At 42.4% G+C, this 21,822-nt stretch overlaps 1 protein-coding gene across 7 annotated transcripts in view; it reads left to right on the plus strand.

The window, feature by feature from the left end:
• The window catches only part of SYT7 (synaptotagmin 7), a 228,479-nt gene that overhangs the window by 110,111 nt on the left and 96,546 nt on the right, over nucleotides 1–21,822 (plus strand). For all 7 annotated transcript variants that reach the window (XM_028737069.2, XM_028737074.2, XM_028737093.2 and 4 more), the window contains exon 2: nucleotides 10,197–10,300. In XM_028737069.2, the coding sequence (XP_028592902.2) occupies nucleotides 10,197–10,300 (104 nt within the window). The remainder of the gene's footprint in view (nucleotides 1–10,196; nucleotides 10,301–21,822) is intronic.

Raw genomic sequence — 21,822 nt, forward strand, 5'->3', positions numbered from 1 at the left:
TTCCGTTTTTGAGTTGCTTCGCAAGACGATTTTCCCTATGGGCTTGCTTCGCAAGACGAAAACGTCTTGCGAGTCTTGCGATTTTTTTTCCGCTCCCCCCCCCTTTTTCTAAGCCGCTAAGCCGCTAATAGCCTTTTAGCCGCTAAGCCACTAAGCCTTTAATAGCCGCTAAACCGCTAATAGCGCTAATCCGCTAAGCCGCTAATAGGGTTGCTACGCAAGACGAAAAAACCACTAGACGAAGAGACTCGCGGAACGGATTATTTTCGTCTTGCGAGGCACCACTGTATACACATAAATGAGCATTTTCAGATTTCATGCAAATTATTGTCCTCATTTATCCTCTTTGTTGGTGATGCGTAGGCGGCCACCCTACACCATTCTGTTATCCCGTTTGACAGTAGTATAGCCACCATTTTTTAGTAGAAAAACTGCCAAGGTTACAGATTCAGCCTGCCAAACCTTGCCTTCTACAAATACATGTTTAACAAATAGGTATCAGTTATCATCAATCAGATACCCTGAAGCTACTTTTTAGCAATTGTTAAATTGCTACTGAGCAAGTGTCCTTCCTTCCCTATAATGGCTTGTATTTAACCTTTTTGTACAGTCTGGAGTGGTAACTGAAAATACTTTAGATAGTGACATCTCCTTCAAGTGGTTTTGAACCAATCAATACCTGAAAATGAAGATTTTCCTTCCATAAATTGGTTGTGATTTCTCCTTGAGAGATGACAGTGGTGGAATTAATTGTTTGGAATCCATCTTCCATGAAGCTGTGAGGAGTATGTGTTTTGGGTTCTGAAGAACGAGGCCTGCCTACAAATGTATTTTTAAACGTCCTAAAGTTGTTATTTAAGAATCTAGAGTACAAACAGTGCAATCCTATACATGTCTACTCAGAAGTCTAATTGACTTCAGTAGAGCTTACTCCTAGGTAAGCGAATAGAGGATTGTATATCTGTTATGACCTCTTTTCCTTAAGTATTTTCCCCACCTCTTGTTTAAGATTATTTGATTTTCCTTGAATTATTAAAAGCACTCGTCCAGTGGCGGCTTCTGTCCATTGGGAATGGGAAAGTGGAAGGTAGGAAGGCCATGAGTGGGTGGAACTAAAACCAATGACAGAGGAAGCCATCTAATTCTACTGAGGCTAAGGAGGAGGAAGCAGTCTGGGGACACCCTCTGGGCTGGTTGCAGGAATCAAGACAGTGCTCCATTTGCACTCATGGACCAGCCCCCACAACTGCTGCTGCTGAGCTTTATTATTTCTTTAGAAAATTGAATTCTGAAGCTGGGATCAGTCTGTGTTGAGCAAGTATGTAGCTTTTTGGGACATAAATATTTATTCTTTATTGATAACCTTTCTGTTCAGCTGCCTTTTTGTAATAAAACATTCAGAGTAGCATATACTGAAATGATAAAAGCATATAAAATCAATAACACAAACATTAAATTGCCAAGGGCCAAATCAAGCAGCAGCACAGCATATTTATTTAAAATGCTAAAAAAAACAAACCACCCAAACTTTTTTTCCATCAGCCCCCTCATTGAGTCCAGGCCACTGAGCAAACTTTCCATGAGAAGAGCTTTTCACAATGCAGCCTTGCAGGAGAACCTGCCCCTAAGAGGCCACCAAAGTCAAAAGCCTAGACACTGGTCTTAGGGCCTGTATACATATATGAGTAGGGAGAGGGGTTTGAATGGGAGACGGTGATCCCTCCCACAGGTGTACTAGACCTAGTGGTATCTCTGCTCTAGATTAAGCAGCAGTGTGTTTTTAAAAGAGCCACATGGCTGCCACTAAGACAACAACTCATGTTTCCTCTTCACCTTTCTCCCCAGTAACACGTAGTAAAACAAAATGTAAGAGGCAATGTCACTGCACTCCTTCATGGATGCTGCTTATGAGTATGGGGAAATTCTGTGCAATGGTGGCATTTTAATTATCAATACATTTTATTTCACTACGCATAATGCTGCTGCTTTCAGCATCAGTCATGCATCTCCTGCTCCAGTTATGACTAGTCTCCATGTCCCTTGAGTGTCACCCCAGGGCTGGATCTGAATGTAAGAAGGAGGGTGGTTCAACTAGACCTGCCAAAGAAGTCTGGAAACTGTAGTTTGTTAAAGGTGCTGGGAATGGTAGCTTTACAATGAGTGAACTACAGTTCCCAGGGTTCTTGGACGAAGCCATGTGCTTTAAATGTATGGTGTGGGAATTACAGAATTACCATATCTGCTTCTAAAGCAGCTGTAGGCATATAGAGAATTGGGCAGAGGGGAAATACATCAAGTTTAATTATTAATGTACAATTATTGCACAGATTAATTATTAACAGATATTGAGTGTTATTTATCTAGTGTCACAAGTGAATATTACTGAATGTAGATGGTTATTGAAAGGTTATGCTATGATTTTACACACACACACACACACACACACACACACACACACACTTCTCCCTCAGAGATTTAAAGTAGGGAGTGGATATTCCAAAACCCTAAGAAATGTATTGAGAGTGCCACCAAAGGGATACCTGTCAGATCACCCAACATTTTCTACCTAGGCCTCTTAACCAGATTCTTTCACCCTTATCCCATCTAAAGTAGGGTTCCTAAACTGTGGATTTGCCAGCACAATGAACACCAACAATGCACATAATAAGTGACAGTGTACCTCTTTCCTGCAGCACGCAAGCAAAATATAATTTGTGAAGCAACCCTCAGATGAATGCTCTACATTGCTGTAATCATTTACTTTAATTTCAAGCAGATTTCCACGGTTTTTTTCAATATCTTTTCTGCTGGCTAACCTCTTTAACCTAGCAATTTAACCATCCCTAAAAATAAAAGCTTTTATGTTAATATTGTGATTGTTTTCATCTGAAGAACAGTTTTACAAATGTAAAACCTCACTTTTGTTTTGCTTTTCTTTCATGTGCTATATGTCACATATTTTTAAGGCTGAGCAACCTGGTAGATAATAGAAGTCTTTAGGAAACCCAGGCCCTTGAGTAAGCAAACATTACTCATTCCAAAAAGCCTTTAAACAGGGTACCAAGGGCCTTTCTAAACAATTTGTTTATTGTTCAATAAATGCCTGGTGGTTTGAGAGATCCAGATGCAATGCAGTAGTTGTAATGCAGTTTCCCACCATTATTGTGTGGTGGGGAAATATCGCATCAGTTGCCTCTGTGTGTCCATTTGGATAGTACTTGTTAAATATCTGAAGATGCCACAACTTGCTGTCTCCAATACAACTTGCTGTCTCTTGGTCTTGGGAAGCTTTTTAACAATATACAAACATAAAACCAAACAATAAAAAGTAAAAAAACAAAACAAGTTAAAAGCAAAAAGAAATTGTTCAGTAGACCATTGCGGGGGATGTACTCTTAATTGCCTGCATAGGCCTGGCAGGATAGAAAAGTTTTCAGCAGGCGTTTAAAAGTTGATGCAGAAGGTGCCTGCTGACACTGACTGACTGACACACACACACACACACACACACACACACACACACACACACAGATTTAGTTCTGTAATCTCTCCAGCATGTGTATTTTCTGTTTGTTTGTTTTTAAATCAGGAAAGATATCACTCCTGCAGAAAATATATCCCTAAGGAACTGGAAATTGTTCTATTTCGCGACATTCAATTGAATTGGCTGGGAATTATAGAATTATCAGCCAGGTATTGCTTTAGAATTTCATGTTTAAGGGGGAGTATGTCTGAAAAGATCTCAAATTACATTTGTGATCCAAGTTAACTTATAATGAGGCAATAGTAGAGCTAGTCTGATGGAGATGCTTTGGCAAGGCTCTTTGTGATACACCCGTACTCAGAAAAAGACCCAGTTGCTGATGAGCAAACACGTCACAACTTGTTTCTCCAAAGCTTGAGCTTTGGTGAACATGTAGGATAGGATGGACAAACCAAGCCATACTGTTTGGTTCAGATATAATGCCAAACCATAGTTTTATACAAGCCAACAAACCAACCATAGCTTCATATTGCTGTTTGTTGCCAGAAAACAGACCATGATTAGATGTTCAAACAAACCACACTAGGACCAAACTTACTATAACTTAGTGTTGTGTATGTGCTAGTAGTGCATTTGTGAGCCAAACCTATGCAAGATGCCAGTCCATTTCAGCAGGCCTAAATCCTTTGGACCAATAGATGGCAAACTGGGAGAGGGCATGAATGAGAGTAGAAAAATAAATGCATGATGAGAGAAGAATTTCCATTTAATTCTCTCTCCATCCCTTCCCCCTCTTCCTTCTCTTTCTTAAATGTTCTTTTGTGAGCCTCTGAGTATTATTATTTTTGTAAAAATGTGTAAGCTAGTTTGAATCTGATCCAAACCTTCAGTATTCTCTTATTGCCAAGAGTTACTCCACAGGTTAATGACATTGTCTAGAGAGAGGTACTTTCTCCCATCAGCTGTGTGCTTGTTGCTTTTGCAGTTAATTGAGCATCTTCTTTTTCATATCAACAAAATGTGGGAACACTTGATTTGCTCTGGCTGTGCTATACATTATTTTTCAGACCTCTACTCAAAACCTCTTTAAAAAAAGTTAAATGAATGAAACAAAAATAGTCCTTCAGTTTCTGCTCTTGAAAAGGGATTGCTATATGTATGGCTGATTCTCTTGCCCTTCTCTGCATTCCTTTCCTTTAGGGTTCCCATATGTCCGGAATTTCCCAGACATACCCGGAATACAGCAGTCGGAAACAGTGTCCGGGTGGAAATTGTCGTAATGTATGGCAATCCATGTCAGCAGTGTTGTCGCCATCCCCCCCCCCCCATTTTCCTTAAAAATAGCTCCAAAATATCCCTTTTTTGCCAACTTTTGTGTCCGGATTTTGAGTATGTCAACCCTAGTTTCCTTTCTCTTCAAAGTTTCCCTATAATATTTAGACACTCAACCTACGTATGGGCAAACTGGGCATGCATCCATGGCCCTACCCTTTCATCTTAGAGGGCCCATTCATTTGTTACCACAACAGCATGGTAGACATTGAAAAAATGGGTTCCCATGTAATTCTGCTTCACATCATATTGGAAACATACAGAAGCTTGGATTCAGGGAATCACCCAAATTATGGCATTATTTCCCATACCAGTATTAGTAAGCAGAAAGGTATAGTTCTGATGTAGGATGTTTAAAGCAAATTTGAGGTGGAGGAAGCATGGGCTTAAAACTGTAGTGAACTCGTTTGCAGATTTGACTGGATTAGCACAGTGACTTGGGACAAGAAACTAATGGAAGAACTCCATATTTTTTTTAATGATGACAATTTGTAATTTATCCATATATGATTAGAGCAGAAACTAGAATTCACCCATTTCAAATATTCATATTTGATATTTGAAATTGGAGCAGTTTCAAATATTTGTCCATTGCAATGTGTACCTCTGTGGAGAAATGCTGCATGTATGTCTATCTATTTATGTTTCCTGCTTTGGAAAAGAGGCCTTATATTGTTGCTTTGTTTGAGGCCAATTCAGCCGTAGCTACTCGGTGACAGGTTCTGAGAGTGGAGTGGGGAATGAAGAGAGACAATCACTTTTAGTATTTATAGACAGGGCCTGGGTCAGGTAAATTAATTTTGATTAGTCTGGGATACATCAGGTTCTGATTGGCTGGGGTTCTAAGGTGAAGAAGCAGTAGTTACCGGTAACTGTCATTTGATGAAGAAAATTTTGAGGGAGATGTGAGGCAGTGCCAGAGAAATTTGAGATGAAAATGGATAACCAAGGCTTGAATATTATTTCCTGCTGCTGCAATTGTGCTGGTGAAGATCAGAAGAAGGGAGCTTTTTGTTGAACTGTGTAAAGATCTTACCAGAATAAGGTTATACAAGCAGGCTTTTTAAAAATCAGCTAAACTGCCCTAGTCGTCAGAAGTACAACTGGATGAGCTTTGGGGCAGGATTCACTTAACCTAGCGTGCTAGCACAAGCCAATGCAAGAGTTCCCACTGGCGTGATGGGGCTCCCCTCCCCCATTCCACTCTGGGAGATTGGGAAAACCCCCAGAACAGAACATGAGGGGAGGGGGAATCATTCTGTCTGGCAAGCAGAAATCCTTGTGTTGCTGGAAAAATCAGAAGAGCATGATATCGAATTCTTCCCTTGATGACAGAGGCAGATTGTACCTAGTAGCTGGACCAAGTTTTGAACAAATTTGGCTGGGTTGGTTTGGGGAATTTGGTCTGAGGTAAAAGACTTTTGGACGCTGGTGTCAACAGATGCATTTCTTGAGTTCTTACAAACTGTCATCAAGCACATTTAGGATCTCAGTGTAAATATCAGTGTTCCCTTATGTATGGAATATATCTTCAATAAACAATCTCAGTTAATAGTTCAATCTGTCTCCAAGGTACTGGTTGGCTTTAAAATCATGATGAGTGGCAATGGGAAAGGGTCACATTGAGGAACTCCAAGTTATTGTGACAGGGAGTCTTATAGATTCTGGAATATAAAAAAAGAAGCACAATTATCTAAACTTGTATTTATAAGAAGTGGAACTGAAGGAACCTGTTCCCCATAGCTTACTCTTATCCCTTGGTTAGCAAGGGAGAAGCATAATGGAAATATTGTGTCTAGGGGTAGCATGTCGTATCTTGCCGCTTGAGGTGAAACAGGAAGTAGCACCCTTCCCCCTCTGCCACTGCCTGTACCACCAACATCAGTGCCTGTTTCCGGCCAGATCTTGCATGCTCCGCAAGATCTCACTGGAAATTGGCGCTGATAACAGAGGCGGAGGCTTCTGCCTCCTGAGGCGATGGCTTCATCCGGCCTAATGGCTGGGCCAGCTCTGATTGTTTCAATACTATTAGGTGGGTTGAAACTGTCTGAAGTTTTGTGTAGGATACCTCCTCCTCTGGCAGAACCCGTTCAGTATGGCATTTGGGACAGTGCTGTTTAAAAGTGTACTGTGGATCCAAAATGTATGTTGCTTCCCTTTAGTGTATTCATAGTGGAAATAGGTATGTGTTTTCAGTTCCATGGCAGGCTTTGATACAGCATTCAACCCCAGTCCTTGATACTCTTACTATCAGCCCAGGATATCTAACTATTTTGTTGCTCAGTGGAAGATAACTAAGTGAATTATCAGTTACAGATAGGTAGCCGTGTTGGTCTGCCATAGTCAAAACAAAAAAAATTCCTTCCAGTAGCACCTTAAAGACCAACTAAGTTAGCTCTTGGTATGAGCTTTCGTGTGCACTATCTGAAGAAGTGTGCATGCACACGAAAGCTCATACCAAGAACTAACGCTGTGGGTTAAAGCCTCAGCGCCTAGGACTTGCCAATCGAAAGGTCGGCGGTTCGAATCCCCGTGGCGGGGTGCGCTCCCGTCGTTCGGTCCCAGCGCCTGCCAACCTAGCAGTTCGAAAGCACCTTCGGGTGCAAGTAGATAAATAGGGACCGCTTACCAGCGGGAAGGTAAACGGCGTTCCGTGTGCTGCTCTGGCTCGCCAGATGCAGCTTGTCACACTGGCCACGTGACCCGGAAGTGTCTGCGGACAGCGCTGGCCCCCGGCCTCTTGAGTGAGATGGGCGCACAACCCCAGAGTCTGTCAAGACTGGCCCGTACGGGCAGGGGTACCTTTACCTTTACCTTTTAAGGTGCTACTGCAAGGATTTTTTTTTGTTTTAAGTGAATTATCAGAACTGAACACAGAACTCTAGGTGAGCCGTATCATTGATGTATATAAGCACGTTATTATAACAATTTTTATTACTCTTGGTTTACTCTTCTGCTTTTTCTTTTCTCCTCCAGCTGTGCCTTCAGAAAGAAAAGCCAAACCATTAGGTTTTTCATGATAATGCTTCACCTTTTTCCAAGAGAGGTTACTGTTAATTTAGAACACAGAGTTGTGTCTGAGTGGTTTAAAACATTCCTTACAGTGTCCATTACTTTGAATTTCTATCAGATGATTTTCATAGTCAGTTGTGCTGCCTTATCCCCTGAATGTCCTAAAGCACTTCAAGTGGACTGTACAAAGTACAATGCTAAATAAGTGGTGTGTCACCTGCCAATCTCACCAGTTCAGCTTTTTTTATTGATTTCTAACCCTATCAAAGCACAAAAGCATCACCAGTGGTACAGCCAGGTAATTTAAGACTCTGAACTTGATGGTCTTATGGGTCAACCTCCTCTTTAGGTGTTAATGTGCATTTCTTCACTCACTTGAAAATGTGGTAAGCAAATCCTGCTTAGAGAGATAGGAAGATACTATACTATACAGGCAGTGGCCACTTCTAGTGTCACCCTAGCCCACTGCATTCTGCCCCACCCTGCCCTGCCCCCATTCTGCCCTCTTCCAGGTACAAAAGGACCCACATATCAGTGACCATGCATCAATTAGACACACTTAAAAATGCTCACCTCCTGTACTACAGTGAAATTTTAACTCTTTCTTTGATTGTCCTTGAATCTGCCATCTTCTTCTGACACACCCTTTGAGAACCACTGCTCTAGGTGATAGGAAAAAACCCGACATTGCCTCAGAAGAAGGGTTTTAAGCTGAGACATTTTGTGTTACAGAATCTCCTTATGACACACTGTTTCCTAGCACTTGTTGAGGTCCTCTTCACACTTGTTTCTGCTGTTGATGTTGTCCTTCTTTTCTGAATCAGAATCAGTTCCCTTCAGCTCTAAAGAACCTATATTATTAAAAGCATTAGATGTTCCTAACCAAATGACCACTGATTTTAGATGCCTATCATATCATAAACCACAGATTTAAATTCACTACAATCTGTTTTTGTTTGCTTCATTTTGTCTGGCTGTGATGAGAATAGCTCTCAACAATTGCTGGAATAATTTCAAAAAATAGGCAACGTTCTGGTGCTGTGATAATTGTTCTATGGAGAGTCATGCAGCTGGAGCGTTATGAAATCATAAAGCACACTAATTATGTTCTATGGTTCTGTGATGCTGTGCAATAAGACTTGCCCTGTAAAAGTTAGGGACAGCTGCTGAATCCCTTTATTACCAGCTGAGACAGCAGAACTGGAAGTATTGGTATGATCTGTCTGCCTGTGGTCTAGCCTGCCATTGAAACTGTCAAGAATTGATAGTCCTTGTTTCTTTTCTTCCCAACACTTTCTCTAGAGTTGGAGGATTTGGTGAACTGGGCTCTCTCTTTCTTTTACCTTTCACTATGGAGCAAACCAAGACATGGATGGTTTAGGTTTATTAGGGGAGAAACCAAGGTAAAAGGGTAGAAGAAGAGGCAGGAATTGTGGTTGTTCATTTCATTTCTATACCACTTTATATTTTTAAGGGAAAAAATCTCACATTTAAACATCACATAAAACAATCCAGAATAAAGCATTGCTGGTCAACAGGAAACTAAAATATTATCTTAAAGATTTCAAAATAAAACACAACAAAGGAGGTCAACTAAAGAATGCACATTTAATGCAGCAAAATTAACAAAAAATGTTATCTTAGACATTCCAGAAGAAAACATTGTTTAAGGAAGTCAAAGATAAAATGCACATTTAAAACAGCATAAGTAACAAGAGAATAAAATATTATCATAAGCATCAAACATATCTGCTTCTGTTGCTGCCAATCCTGCCAATGGTGGCAGCTGGCAGCTGTGGATGCTCTGGTTTGATGACCTGGGCCTGCACTAAGAGGCAGCCAAGAGGGTCTCTGGCCTCTTTTGCAGCCTCAGCCTTTTGCAGCTGGAGTCAATCAGGGCCCCACCCTCCCAGGCCGGGGGGGGGGGGGGGGAGACTGCAAGGCAAGCCAGGGGAAAGTGCAGTACCAAGGAAACCAAGAGCCTCAACTCTGCTGTGTACTTAAAAGTCAGGGAACAGAACCGTGACCCAAATTTGTATATGGTCATGTATGTGTACAAATACAGTGTAGGCCTCTGAGCAAATTAAACTGGTAAATGACTGAGGTCATCCCAGCGCTGTGCTTTGCATCATACCAGCTGCCATGCAAGCAAAACAAAAAGAGGTTTTAAAAGGGGAAGAAGAGCAGAAACTGCGAAAAAAAACAACCCACCAGAGCTCAGTCTCCTTGGGTCACCCCCTAACAAGGCCCCTGAGTTTCAGCAAGCCTCTTAATAGCCCCACAAAACTGTTAATAATCCTGTCAGCTTTTTCCTGTTTCCTTTTATTGGAGGCACTTGTACAGCTAACCTGTGGGTTTCTCTTCTCAGGGGCACCCTCTCGTGATGTCCTTCTGGTCTCAGCCATCATCACCATCAGCCTTAGTGTTACCATTGTCCTGTGTGGGATCTGCCAGTGGTGTCAGCGCAAACTGGTAAGTCATAACCGTGTGCAATTGGCTATGCTGAAAAGGGAAACGAAACAGGTAGAAATACTTTTTTCCCTCTGGGCAAGCCAGCTGTTTGAAAGCTTCAGGGTCCCTCTGGCTGGAATAGACTGTGGCACAGGATGCAAAGAAGCATGCTTCTGGGGGGTGAGAGTCAAGCAGGAGTTTAATTACAATGCTGGTTGATAATAATAATGGTGTTTATACGGTGCCCCCAATCCCTGCTAAATGCTTGGGGCATAACACCAGCAATTAACGTGAGACTGTAGCTCTGTTCCAACAACAGTAATTAACAGATCAGAAGCTATATGTAGGGAGACTCCAAACCAAGTTAATGAAGGAGTGGAAAGGGACAAGTATGAAATGGGGAGGGGGGAAACAGGTGGATGGCAGAGAAAAGTAGATCATTGCTGAACCTCAAATATGGAATGGAAAGGAGATGAGGTGGTCAGATGCAAAAGAGGACAGGTCTCCTCTTCTGCACTTTTAATACCTGTGCAGAAGAGGGCATTTCAGCAGGTATAACATGTGTGGCAAGCTACACCTGGCTCCCCAACCAGTGGTGGGAGTGCCCTGGAAGCAGAGTAAACAAAAGTATATTCACAGCATCATTCATGCCACCTGGAAAACAAACGACGGTATCTTGAATTGGAGAAAAGACTGGAATCCTGGTGCTGATTATAGTAGGCAAAAATATTTTGGAATTATGCCTGGTTTTATCGGGATAGGGAGATTCTTTCATGGACCATGTAACCATCAGTTTGTGCCTTGATTTGATTACCCAGACTCTGCTGACACTTTCTCAGGAATATCAGACCACTTTCAAACGTTCTCCATGCATATGCAAACATACACACAGAAATACACCCTGCAGAGGGGACTGACTCAGGTATGTTTTTTGCATGGCTGACAGAATGCATTTCATGGTGGTGAACTATTTTTTTTTAACTTTTTTTTTTTGAGGCACACACCCAATATCTTGCTGAAATGTATCATATGCTCTATCACTCCTCCATTCATACTGGTTCACAGAAACAAGCTATCAGCTATGATGTACATTTCCTATTTATTCTGATACTTATGCTGGACAGTCTATGAGTTTATTATATTTCTCTGCAGTTCAGAAAGTGGTAGCATCCATGATCATGGGAATAGCTGTTCTGGGTAAAAGTTCTGGGCTGTTGTGAACTTTAGGCAGTTCAGTGTGGAAAAGTAAAAGAGGCTTCTTGTTCATCAAGACCTCATAGAGCAGGGCTGCAGTTGGGTCAAGGCCACATGGTGCAGCCACTTTGCTGAAGCTAAGCAGGTTAATATCAGGATGGGAGGTTGCCTGAGAACACCACGTTTGCCACCTTGAGCTTCATGTAGAAAGAAAGGCAGAATATAAATGTTCAAAATAAAAATGTAAAAAAGAAGCAGCTTAAAGTTCAGTTCAGATTTGTGGCATGCATCAGCTCTGTTTATGCATTCCTTACATGTAAGGCACTCATATAATCCATCTGGAGTGGGGCTGTTCACCAGCTACTGTGCATTGAGTGCAGTTTCTGCAAGAGAATCCTTACAGATGAGAAGTTGTACATTAAGGCTTCCTATGTTCAGGGCCCTCGTTCGTGCAGGGTTCCTGCTGCTCTCACAGGGCTTCTCTTGCAGACAGCTACCATTAATGCATGATTGTTGGAAGCAGAGCTAGTGCAGCAATATGGAGCTGAAGCAAAAAGCGCAGTCCCACTCTGGTTTGAAACTGTGAGTGCTGTATACACATGCAAGGAAACTGGACTACTCCCTTCCATGCCTTACAGGGCACACTGCCACTGTGGCTGGCAGCTCCTTTCCAGGCAATCCCTGTAGATATATGATTAGGTTACCTTCAATTGTGCAGGGAGTCCAGTTGTCTTCTGTCAAAATTATTCTGCTACATTTTTTTAATTTAATTTTTCAGACCATTCTGTACATTGAGAAATAACAGTTCTTTTCACCCAGCCTTTAAAAAGATAGTGGAAAGTTCCATCTTGCAACATGAATGGTTCAGTTCCTCTCCCTCTAACCTCATGCAATTTTGTGACCTTTTTTGAATGCCTTAGACTAGAGGCTGCCCTCCCAGCGTGGGAGTAGTTATCTGTCAAATAACGAACCTTTTCACAAACTTTCTTTTTATTTTATATAGTTCATTTTATTAACAGTTTTTAAATTTTTCATAAATGTAACATTTTTGTAAGACCTGAGGCATTGTTAAAACAGCCAAGAAAACTGGAAGGCATGTCTAATCTAATTTATTTTTAATTAAAAAGCGGGGGGGGGGGAGCAGTATCCCAACACAGTAAGCTTATCACTCTCAGCCAATAAGTTTAGAATGTGATGCATGCTGGCTTTTTTTAATTTTTAAGGTACTTGTGTACAAATGCTATGATTTTTCAAATATTCGTGTACCGCCTTTCTCAAGGCAAATTACAAGCCATAGGAATCACAAAATAGACAATAAAATTCGCATTGCCAACTTATAGCAATTCAAACTATAATTCTAACCAACAAAATGGAAGGATCTAATTTGTATGTAGCATTACAAGATAATGACCACACAACTTCAGTGTGCAACAAAACAAAATCACTCCCATCAATTGCAACAAATCAACAAGCACAAAGAACCATTTCAAGGCCTGTCCACCCACAGCAGGTAGTCATGCCACCCAAACCACTCTGATTCTGAGAACATAGTGCATTCAACCCCATATAGACTCAGGACCAAGATGATTTTGAATTGACAGGTCTTGGTGCCAGAGCATCAACTTCCCTGTGCTTTTGTCATGGACTCAGCTGTACAAGACCCTGTGATTCCTTTGTTTCAGTTCTGGCCCAAGCAGCTCTCAACGAATCAAAAAGCTGAGAGGTGGGAGGGGCAAGGCAGACAAACTCAGCTTCTAAAGTCCAGATAGTTCCACATCTGCCCTTTCTACCATCATATTTATATCAAGCCTTTTCCCAGGGTGCTAAGGGCATCACATAGCAACTCTGTGAAGTAAGCTGAGCCACCAAGTGAGCTTTGAGATCTGTGAGAATGTAAACCCCTATCTCTCCAGTCTAAATCCAGCCCTTTATCTGCTACACCACACCGGCTCCCTGGTTGTGGCAGGCATTCACTCATCTTCTAACTAATCCATCTGTAGCAGCTTGGTCTCTCTCAAGTCCCAACATAAAAGCCCCACTTCAATGCTAGTAAAGGAAGAAAAGCAGCAAAGATCAAGATCATCAATAAAAGGTGAGAAGTTTGTACCTTTTCAGAAACCCATGTTTGCAAACAACTCTTTGCAAGACCTGGATGTTTGTGGGATTTAAATTTACTGCTACACAGACAGGTTAGATAAGCAAAATATGACAGACGGAAGCTAGAGACTGGCAGCGTTAACTAGGGCCTGGATCTTTTTGTGACTGCAAAATCTTTGACTAATTTCCATGCCTGCTGTCAAAATAAAGTATGGATTGAATGGAGTGAAGTAATATATGCATACAGTTGCTCCATTTGGTAGTTCACTGAGCAACAGGCAGGCTAATCTGGTGCATGGCATCTACGTCACTGAAAAGCCCCATGTACAGTGGTACATCAGGTTACAGACGCTTCAGGTTACAGACGCTTCAGGTTACAGACTCCGCTAACCCAGAAATAGTACCTCAGGTTAAGAACTTTGCTTCAGGATGAGAACAGAAATCGTGTGGCGGCAGCGGGAGGCCCCATTAGCTAAAGTGGTACCTCAGGTTAAGAACAGTTTCAGGTTAAGAACAGACCTCCAGAACGAATTAAGTTCTTAACCTGAGGTACCACTGTATTCTTTAACCAGCTCTTCTTTTCCTTCTCCCTTCACCTCTGCTCCTCCTTCTTAGCTCTTGCAATAGGTCATGGCAGCTCATCTGGAGAAATACTTGTATCTGTGTTGTGATAAGGTAATTGTCTCTCAGGTGTCCGTGACCTAAGGTTTTGATCACAACTTCCAGCCATCACTTTAATGTTCCGCTTCAGTTTGTCTCCCTCCTGCTTGTCTGTTTTAAAGCCAATGGCCTTTGACCATTATTCAATAGAATAAGGCCTCAGGAAATACACATGGCTTCCCCAGCATTCACTGACCAAGATCTCAGCACATAAAGAGTGCAAATGGGACCTGGCTTCCGAAATCTGGGGTGGGTTCCTTTCTATTCTGCGTTTTGTTGCTATTTGTGTCACCTAATGATAGGTACATGAGGACTTGAAGTGTAAACCTATTGTTTTACCATCAGCAGAGAAACACTTTCTTGTTTTCTTCTCGGAGGAACTGTAGGTCTTCCACATGGAAGCAATTGCTTCATTAATGTGGAGTCTCTGGGATAAACTTGATGGTGAGGCGTTTTTGAATCAGCTTTCTCCAACCTGGGGCTGTCCAGATGTTTTGGACCACAGCTCCCATAATCCCTTGCCATTGGTGTTGCTGGCTTGAGCTGCTGGGGGTTTTAGTAAAAAATAATAATACGTGGAGGGCACCAGGTTGGCAGAGGCTGGTTTAAACCAGCATGCATCCAGGTGCATAGAAACAGGAGAGGTGGGGGTCAATACTCAATTTGGGTCACTTCTGAAAAGCAGAAAATACTGGATTATGTGGGCAAATGATATAAGGGAAAGTCTAATGTTCCTAAAAAACACATAGCTAGGTATCTGTTAGCAAAAAAATCTCTTATTTAGTAGCAGCCATTGTTTTCCTAACTGGTGGGGTGGGGGTACTTGTTAGGGATGTATCAGTTACTGTCACTCACAAAAAAACAACACACAAAGTAAGGCAGGCATACGGAATCAAAAACTCACAATGAGCTCATTATGTAGGCACTGCTGACACTATTTAAATGTTAAACAGTAATAGTAATATTAATACCCTTTGCAGAACACCTTTCGTGCATCAGTACAACTGTGTGACACAAAATTTACCTGAGGGGGAAATAACTCTGCAGACCAGTGCAATGCCAGAAATTGCAGCAATTAACTAATCCTAGTATGAATAGCCACTTTAACACTGCTTTGAAACATGAGGTGTTTTCTTCTTGTTAGAGAGACCAGTTGGGCTGAATGCAGCATAATGTGTTAACAAGTAACGTGAGAGAGAAGGAACAAGGTGGGTAGTAGGATTGTCCCAGATTCTATATAGGCAAGATTATCTGTGTAAAAGCAAAAAATATCAACAGCTGTAGTGTCTCTTTTGATACTTCAGCAAGTGGAGCCAAGATTCAGTATCATTCAAAGCTGATTAATTTAGCTAGCTATTCATTATATTTATATATCACTTAACAGACCCAAAAGAAGTCCTGAAGCAATTTGCAGGACAATAAAAATGCAAAGTACAAAATGCAATAAGAAATTCAATATGCAATACAATATAATGCTGTATACAATAAGAAACAGAAAGCAAGTTGAACTTGCATTCGAACAAACACATATAGAATTGCACTGTAGAGCTGCAGTCCTAAGCAAACATGCTAGGAAAGACATCCCATTTAACTCAGTTGGATTTGCTTCCATTCAAGTATATTTAGGATCAGGCTGTGTTTGTCCCTATATTTCATTCTATGTATTTATTGCAGGGATGCAGGAAAGTGCCTTGTCCAGCTCAGTATTCTCTACACCAACTGGCAGCAACTTCTCTAGGGCCCCAGGCAAAAACCAGGGACACCAGGGATTCAAATAGAGATATTTTGCATGCAAAACATGTGCTGTACTCACTGAGCTCATTTAACTGTAAAATGGAAAGGCTTAAGTCATATGTTCAGCTTCAAGGAAAACTATACTATCCCATTCGAAACCCCTGCATATTCATGTTTTTGTCAGAGATGTCCGCATAATGTGGAAAGAGAACCTATAACTAAAGGAGAGAGGGGATGAAAGATCCCCTAAAGATCTCCCATCCTGCCTGGATGACTCATCCCTGTGCCTGGCCAATTCATACGTTAGGGTTGAACTGTACATTTGACAACAGACTCTGTCTGGGAACCTGGCCACTGCCCATCAGCTGAAAACTTGGGACTGGGCACAATTTGGGGAGGGAGAAGTGGTGGGCAGGGGAGGGGATGCTTAACCTTTCCATCACACACCACTTCTTCCCTTAACTGCAACTAATAATAATAATAATAATAATAATAATAATAATAATAATTTATTATTTATATCCCGTCCATCTGGCTGGGCTTCCCCAGCCACTCTGGGCGGCTTCCAAAAAAATATATTAAAATACTGTAATACACCAAACATTAAAAGCTTCCCTAAACAGGGCTGCCTTCAGATGTCTTCTAAAAGTCTGGTAGTTGTTGTTCTCTTTGACATCTGGTGGGAGGGCATTCCACAGAGAGGGCACCACTATCGAGAAGGCCCTCTGCCTGGTTCCCTGTAACTTGGCTTCTCGCAGTGAGGGAACCGCCAGAAGGCCCTCGGTGCTGGACCTCAGTGTCCGGGTAGAACGATGGGGGTGGAGACGCTCCTTCAGATATACTGGACCGAGGCCATTTAGGGCTTTAAAGGTCAGCACCAACACTTTGAATTGTGCTCGGAAACGTACACACATCTCCCCCTGACTGAGGGAAAGGGGTTCAGGAGAGATGTAGCACGCATGGAAAGGGTTAAGGAAGTTGCCATCATCATTTATTGGACATTTCCCAGCTCCAAATCAAGCCCTGCCCCACTGCTTGTCAGGTGCTCAGCAACAGCTAAGGTTCCCAGACCTGGAACCTGCTACAAACATCTAGTTTGCTTATTAGCTTACAGCTGGAGGCAGTGCTTAGTCTTAGAGAAAAATGCATGAATTGATTGGGAGGGTTTTTTTCATACCTCTGTTGCCTTTTCCCCAATTATGTTTGTGGGTAGCCTCCAATTCCTTGGACTTGGCATGTGGCAAGGAATCAGGAAGGATTCTTGTTCAAGGCATACAGACATGGGGAAAAGAAAGTGCACCCTCTTTGAATTCTGTGGTTTTACATATGAAGACATAATAACAATCATCTGTTCCTTAGCAGGTCTTAAAATTAGGTAAATACAACCTCAGATGAACAATATGACATAACATATTGCATTGTGTCATGATTTGCTTAACAAAAATAAAGCCAAAATGGAAAAGCCATGTGTGAAAAACTAAGTATGCTTTATGATTCAGTAGCTTGTTGAACCACCTTAAGCAGCAATAACTTGAAGTACAGTGGTTCCTCGGGTTAAGTACTTAATTTGTTCCGGAGGTCCACTCTTAACCTGAAACTGTTCTTAACCTGAAGCACCACTTTAGCTAATGGGGCCTCCAGCTGCCGCCACGCCGCCGGAGCACAATTTCTGTTCTCATCCTGAAGCAAAGTTCTTAACCCGAGGTACTATTTATGGGTTAGCGGAGTCTGTAACCTGAAGCGTCTGTAACCCGAGGTACCACTGTACTCAGTTTCTGTAGGACTTTATCCGTCTCTCACATCGTTGTGGAGGAATTTTGGCCCACTCTTCTTTACAATGTTACTTCAGTTCATCGAGGTTTGTTGGCATTTGTTTATGCACTGCTCTCTTTAAGGTACCACACAGCATTTCAATTGCGTTGTGGTCTGGACTTTGACTGGGCCATTGCAACACCTTGATTATTTTCTTTTTCAGCCATTCTGCTGTAGATTTGCTAGTGTGCTTGGGGTCCTTGTACTGTTGTGTGCCCCAATTTTGGCCATTGTTTGGGTTTTGCATGTATAAGGGGGTGGGGGGAGAGAGAAAGTATAAGAGTTGTCCAGAAAGATAAAATAAGGGCTCTTTGCAAGCATCCAGGGTTTGCAACAGCTGGTGATGCTTGCTTTCTGTTGGAGAAAGAGTTTGCCGATCGTGAATCCTGTCAGTGAATGAAGATGTTTCAGCCAGTGAGAGAGACTCCTGCTGAGTGACGCATCTTCATGGTTGGTTCAGCTTTTATTATTTAGCTTGTTAGGGGTTGTGATAATTGAATGTTTTGCTGGAAATGTTGGTGCAGCATGAAAATAAGTTTTCAAAATAATCTGTGTACAAGTGAAGATCCTAGGGGAGGAGGAGGGAATAACGGTTTAGGTATTATTATTATTATTATTATTATTATTATTATTATTATTATTATTATATTTTGTTACTGCTGTTATATTTTGCCAACATCCCCCCCCTTTTTACTATAAAAATAGAAGTTTCTTTTGATCTTAAGTATCTTCAACCTAATGGGACACGGGTGGCGCTGTGGGTTAAACCACAGAGCCTAGGACTTGCCAATCAGAAGGTTAGCGGTTCGAATCCCCGTGCCGGGGTGAGCTCCCGTTGCTCAGTCCCTGCTCCTGCCAGCCTAGCAGTTCGAAAGCACATCAGAGTGCAAGTAGACAAATACCCGCTCCAGCGGGAAGGTAAACGGTGTTTCCGTGCGCTGCCCTGGTTCGCCAGAAGCGGCTTAGTCATGCTGGCCACATGACCCGGAAGCTGTACGCCAGCTCCCTCGGCCGATAAAGTGAGATGAGCACCGCAACCCCAGAGTCGTTCACGACTGGACCTAATGGTCAGGGGTCCCTTTACCTTTACCTTTATCTTCAACCTATTGTTGTATTACTTACTTCTTTCAATATTTTTATGCATTTGAAGTACTCTTTTATGACTAAGGTAACTCTAACCCACCCACCCAACCAGCCATGCTCCCTGCCCATCATTCATACTTGGAACCCTCGGATTGCATGCATGTAGCCCAATGTCCCTGTTTCTGGCTTCTTAAAAGACATTATGAGCCTGCCATGCTCCAAAAAGGGCCATGAATTTGCAGCATATAATGGAATTTCTCCCCCAACCCCTGCCACCATGACTCCTGTGGTTTCCTGAGGTCACCATGTCACCACTGCATTCACAAACAGTGTATTTTGTTTTAAAACAGTGAGACATACTGTATATTAGTGATGCAGAGCTGTAGCTGGGGGAGGGGGGCTAGCCAGGTTTGTTGCCCCAGGTGAAGCCTCCAGAGGGGTGTCATTAACTCTCCCAGCCTGTGTATGTGTGTGTGTGTTCACAAATGCATGTGGAGGAGATGCCAAACTGGGTCTTTGACCCAGGTGAAATAAAGCCTAGTTTCACCCTTGAGCGATGAATGGCCCTTTAAGCCAGACCTTACTATTTCACCAAACCAGTATTGTTATTCTCCTGCCCCAGCTGCGACTCCTAACAAGAGTCAACACACTGTCTCACATTCCTTTTCCCAGCACACAAACACCAGTATTGTTACAGATTGTGTTGTTTTCATACAGGCCTGCAGTTCTCAGATGCTACCCTGACACCCGCTTGAGGATCTTTTGACCTTGAACCTGAATGCACCTCAGAATTTGGCACCCCAGGGGCTGGTATAGCTTAGGGTTGGTTGCCATATTTCAAAAAGTGAAAATCTGGATACAAAATCTCAAAAAGAAAAAACATGCAACATGGGTTGCTATGCGGATTTTTAAGCGATTTCCGCTTGGATACTGTTTTTGACTGCTGTATTCTGGCTATGTTCGGGAAATTCTGGACATATGACAACCGTAGTCAAGAACAAGAAAGATAAATCTCAAGGAATTTTATTGTCTCCAATGGGTAGTGCAGTGGTTTTCAGCCAGTTTGCTGTGGCACACTGGGGTGCCTTGAATGATGGTTGGGGTGCCGCATGCAACACTGGCCTCTGTCTCTCTTTCTTTACCTCCCTCCTCTTCTTGTGGCTCTGCCTTCCAAAGGCTTGTGCAGCTGTTTGTTGCATCAGTCATGGCTACAAGCTCCCGAGGTGAATGGTGCCTCTGGGGCTGGTCAGGGGGTGCAGGTTGCCATGAACTGAGGTGGCCTCGGAACAAGTGAGTGAGGGAGTCCAGCCAGCCTATTCACCAGCCCTTATTGCTGGGAATGGACAGACAAGGCCCAGGCCCCTGTGGGGCAGTGTGAGGAGGCATCTCTCTTTGGGGTGGGGGGGTGTGTGTTGCAGAGACCAGGGGCAGCAGCACCAGCTGCCTGGAGGACTCTCAAAGAGAGGAGGCTGAGGAAACACTCCCCAAGGGAGGGTGTTCGAAAAAGGGTGAGAGGCTGCCAGCTCTGCAGGCAAGGGGTGACATAACTGGGCTCCTGAGTCCCACAGGGGTGTCTCAGAAAGAATGTAGTTGGCCAAGAGAGCCATGGACTCAAAAAGGTTGAAAACCTCTGGAGTAGTGTATTAGCAAACTTGATGTGAATCAATGTTAAGAGTTTAAAACTAGTAAAAGAGTTAAAACTAGTAATTCAAGCTATTGGTTCTAAAATCATGTGTAGAAACACATAGAAAAACTAAGCTCCTTTAAAATTGGTCAGAGAAAGTGAGAGTGGAGGGAGGGAGGATATTGGCTGGAACAGGGAGGGAGGGGGAAATGTGACCAACGGAACAAAGGTGGCATCAGAAGGAAAATGGATGCTGGCTAGAGCCAGTTGCTTTAGGAAGAGAAGGGAGGTTGCCAGAGGGTTTGGGTAGTGATTTTGTGGAACTTTTGGAAAGCTTTTTGGGCAAGAATCTGAAGAAAGAAAGTGGGTGACTTTGAGGCAACACTAGGGGACAGGCTGAAGTCAAAGTTTCATTTCTGCAAGAGAGCAGTAGTGGATTCTTGTGGGTAATGAGGGAAAGAGAATATAAGATTTCGTGGTGTGACAGCCAAGAAGGAAGGCAAGAAAAGAGCACAACCCTAAGAAAAAGAGACCTGATCAGGTTTGAAAGGAGAAGAGGAAAGAGTGTGATGGATCCAATTAAATATTTGCATATATTTAAATGAATTGTATATGCAAACATGGTTTCCTTCTCTCTCTCTAGGAGATCTGAGCTCACATCCTACATGTCACCCACATCCATCATATTTCTCAACAGCCTCTGTTAAGGTAGTTTCAAACATGCATTTAGTGAATGGAAATCTGCAATTTTGCATGAATTGCAGTCTCTACCACACATATAGGCACACATCTGAAGAAAACAGTTATAGTAATAACATGCCTCAACAGATATCATGCTACTGAAAAACACTATGCAGCTGCTTTATAGAACACCCCCCCCCCCAGTAGCAATTCTGTACCCTTCCGCTTTTTAAATTATTGTTTCATTCTTTTACCAAGTTCTGTTAAGGCAATGTACTCAATCTCTGCAACACCAAATATGCCCTGATTCTTAAAAGTAAATACCCCTCCCCAGACACAGCAAAGCTATCCTACCTACCACTGCAGTAAGGTTAAACCCCATCCATTACAGTACTGGCATTGGATCAGAACTAGCATGACTTCTGTGGAGCCAAGAATAACATTCAATTTTTAAAAATAATCAGATGAAAAATCCTTTAGCTGCTCCAGACACCCCACATGCCTGGCATTCAGCATCGTGCTGTGGCTTGTTTTCTCTCAAAAAGAAACCTCTCTTGGCTCATCTAGGGATTCAAAACTGGGTCAAGTGTTCCAAAGATGGCAAATCCCCCCCCCCCCCCACCGTTATCAACACTGAAAATGCATTGATAAAAATAAA

This window comes from Podarcis muralis, chromosome 1 (assembly GCF_964188315.1).
Source record: "Podarcis muralis chromosome 1, rPodMur119.hap1.1, whole genome shotgun sequence".
Classification (NCBI taxonomy): Eukaryota; Metazoa; Chordata; class Lepidosauria; order Squamata; family Lacertidae; genus Podarcis; species Podarcis muralis.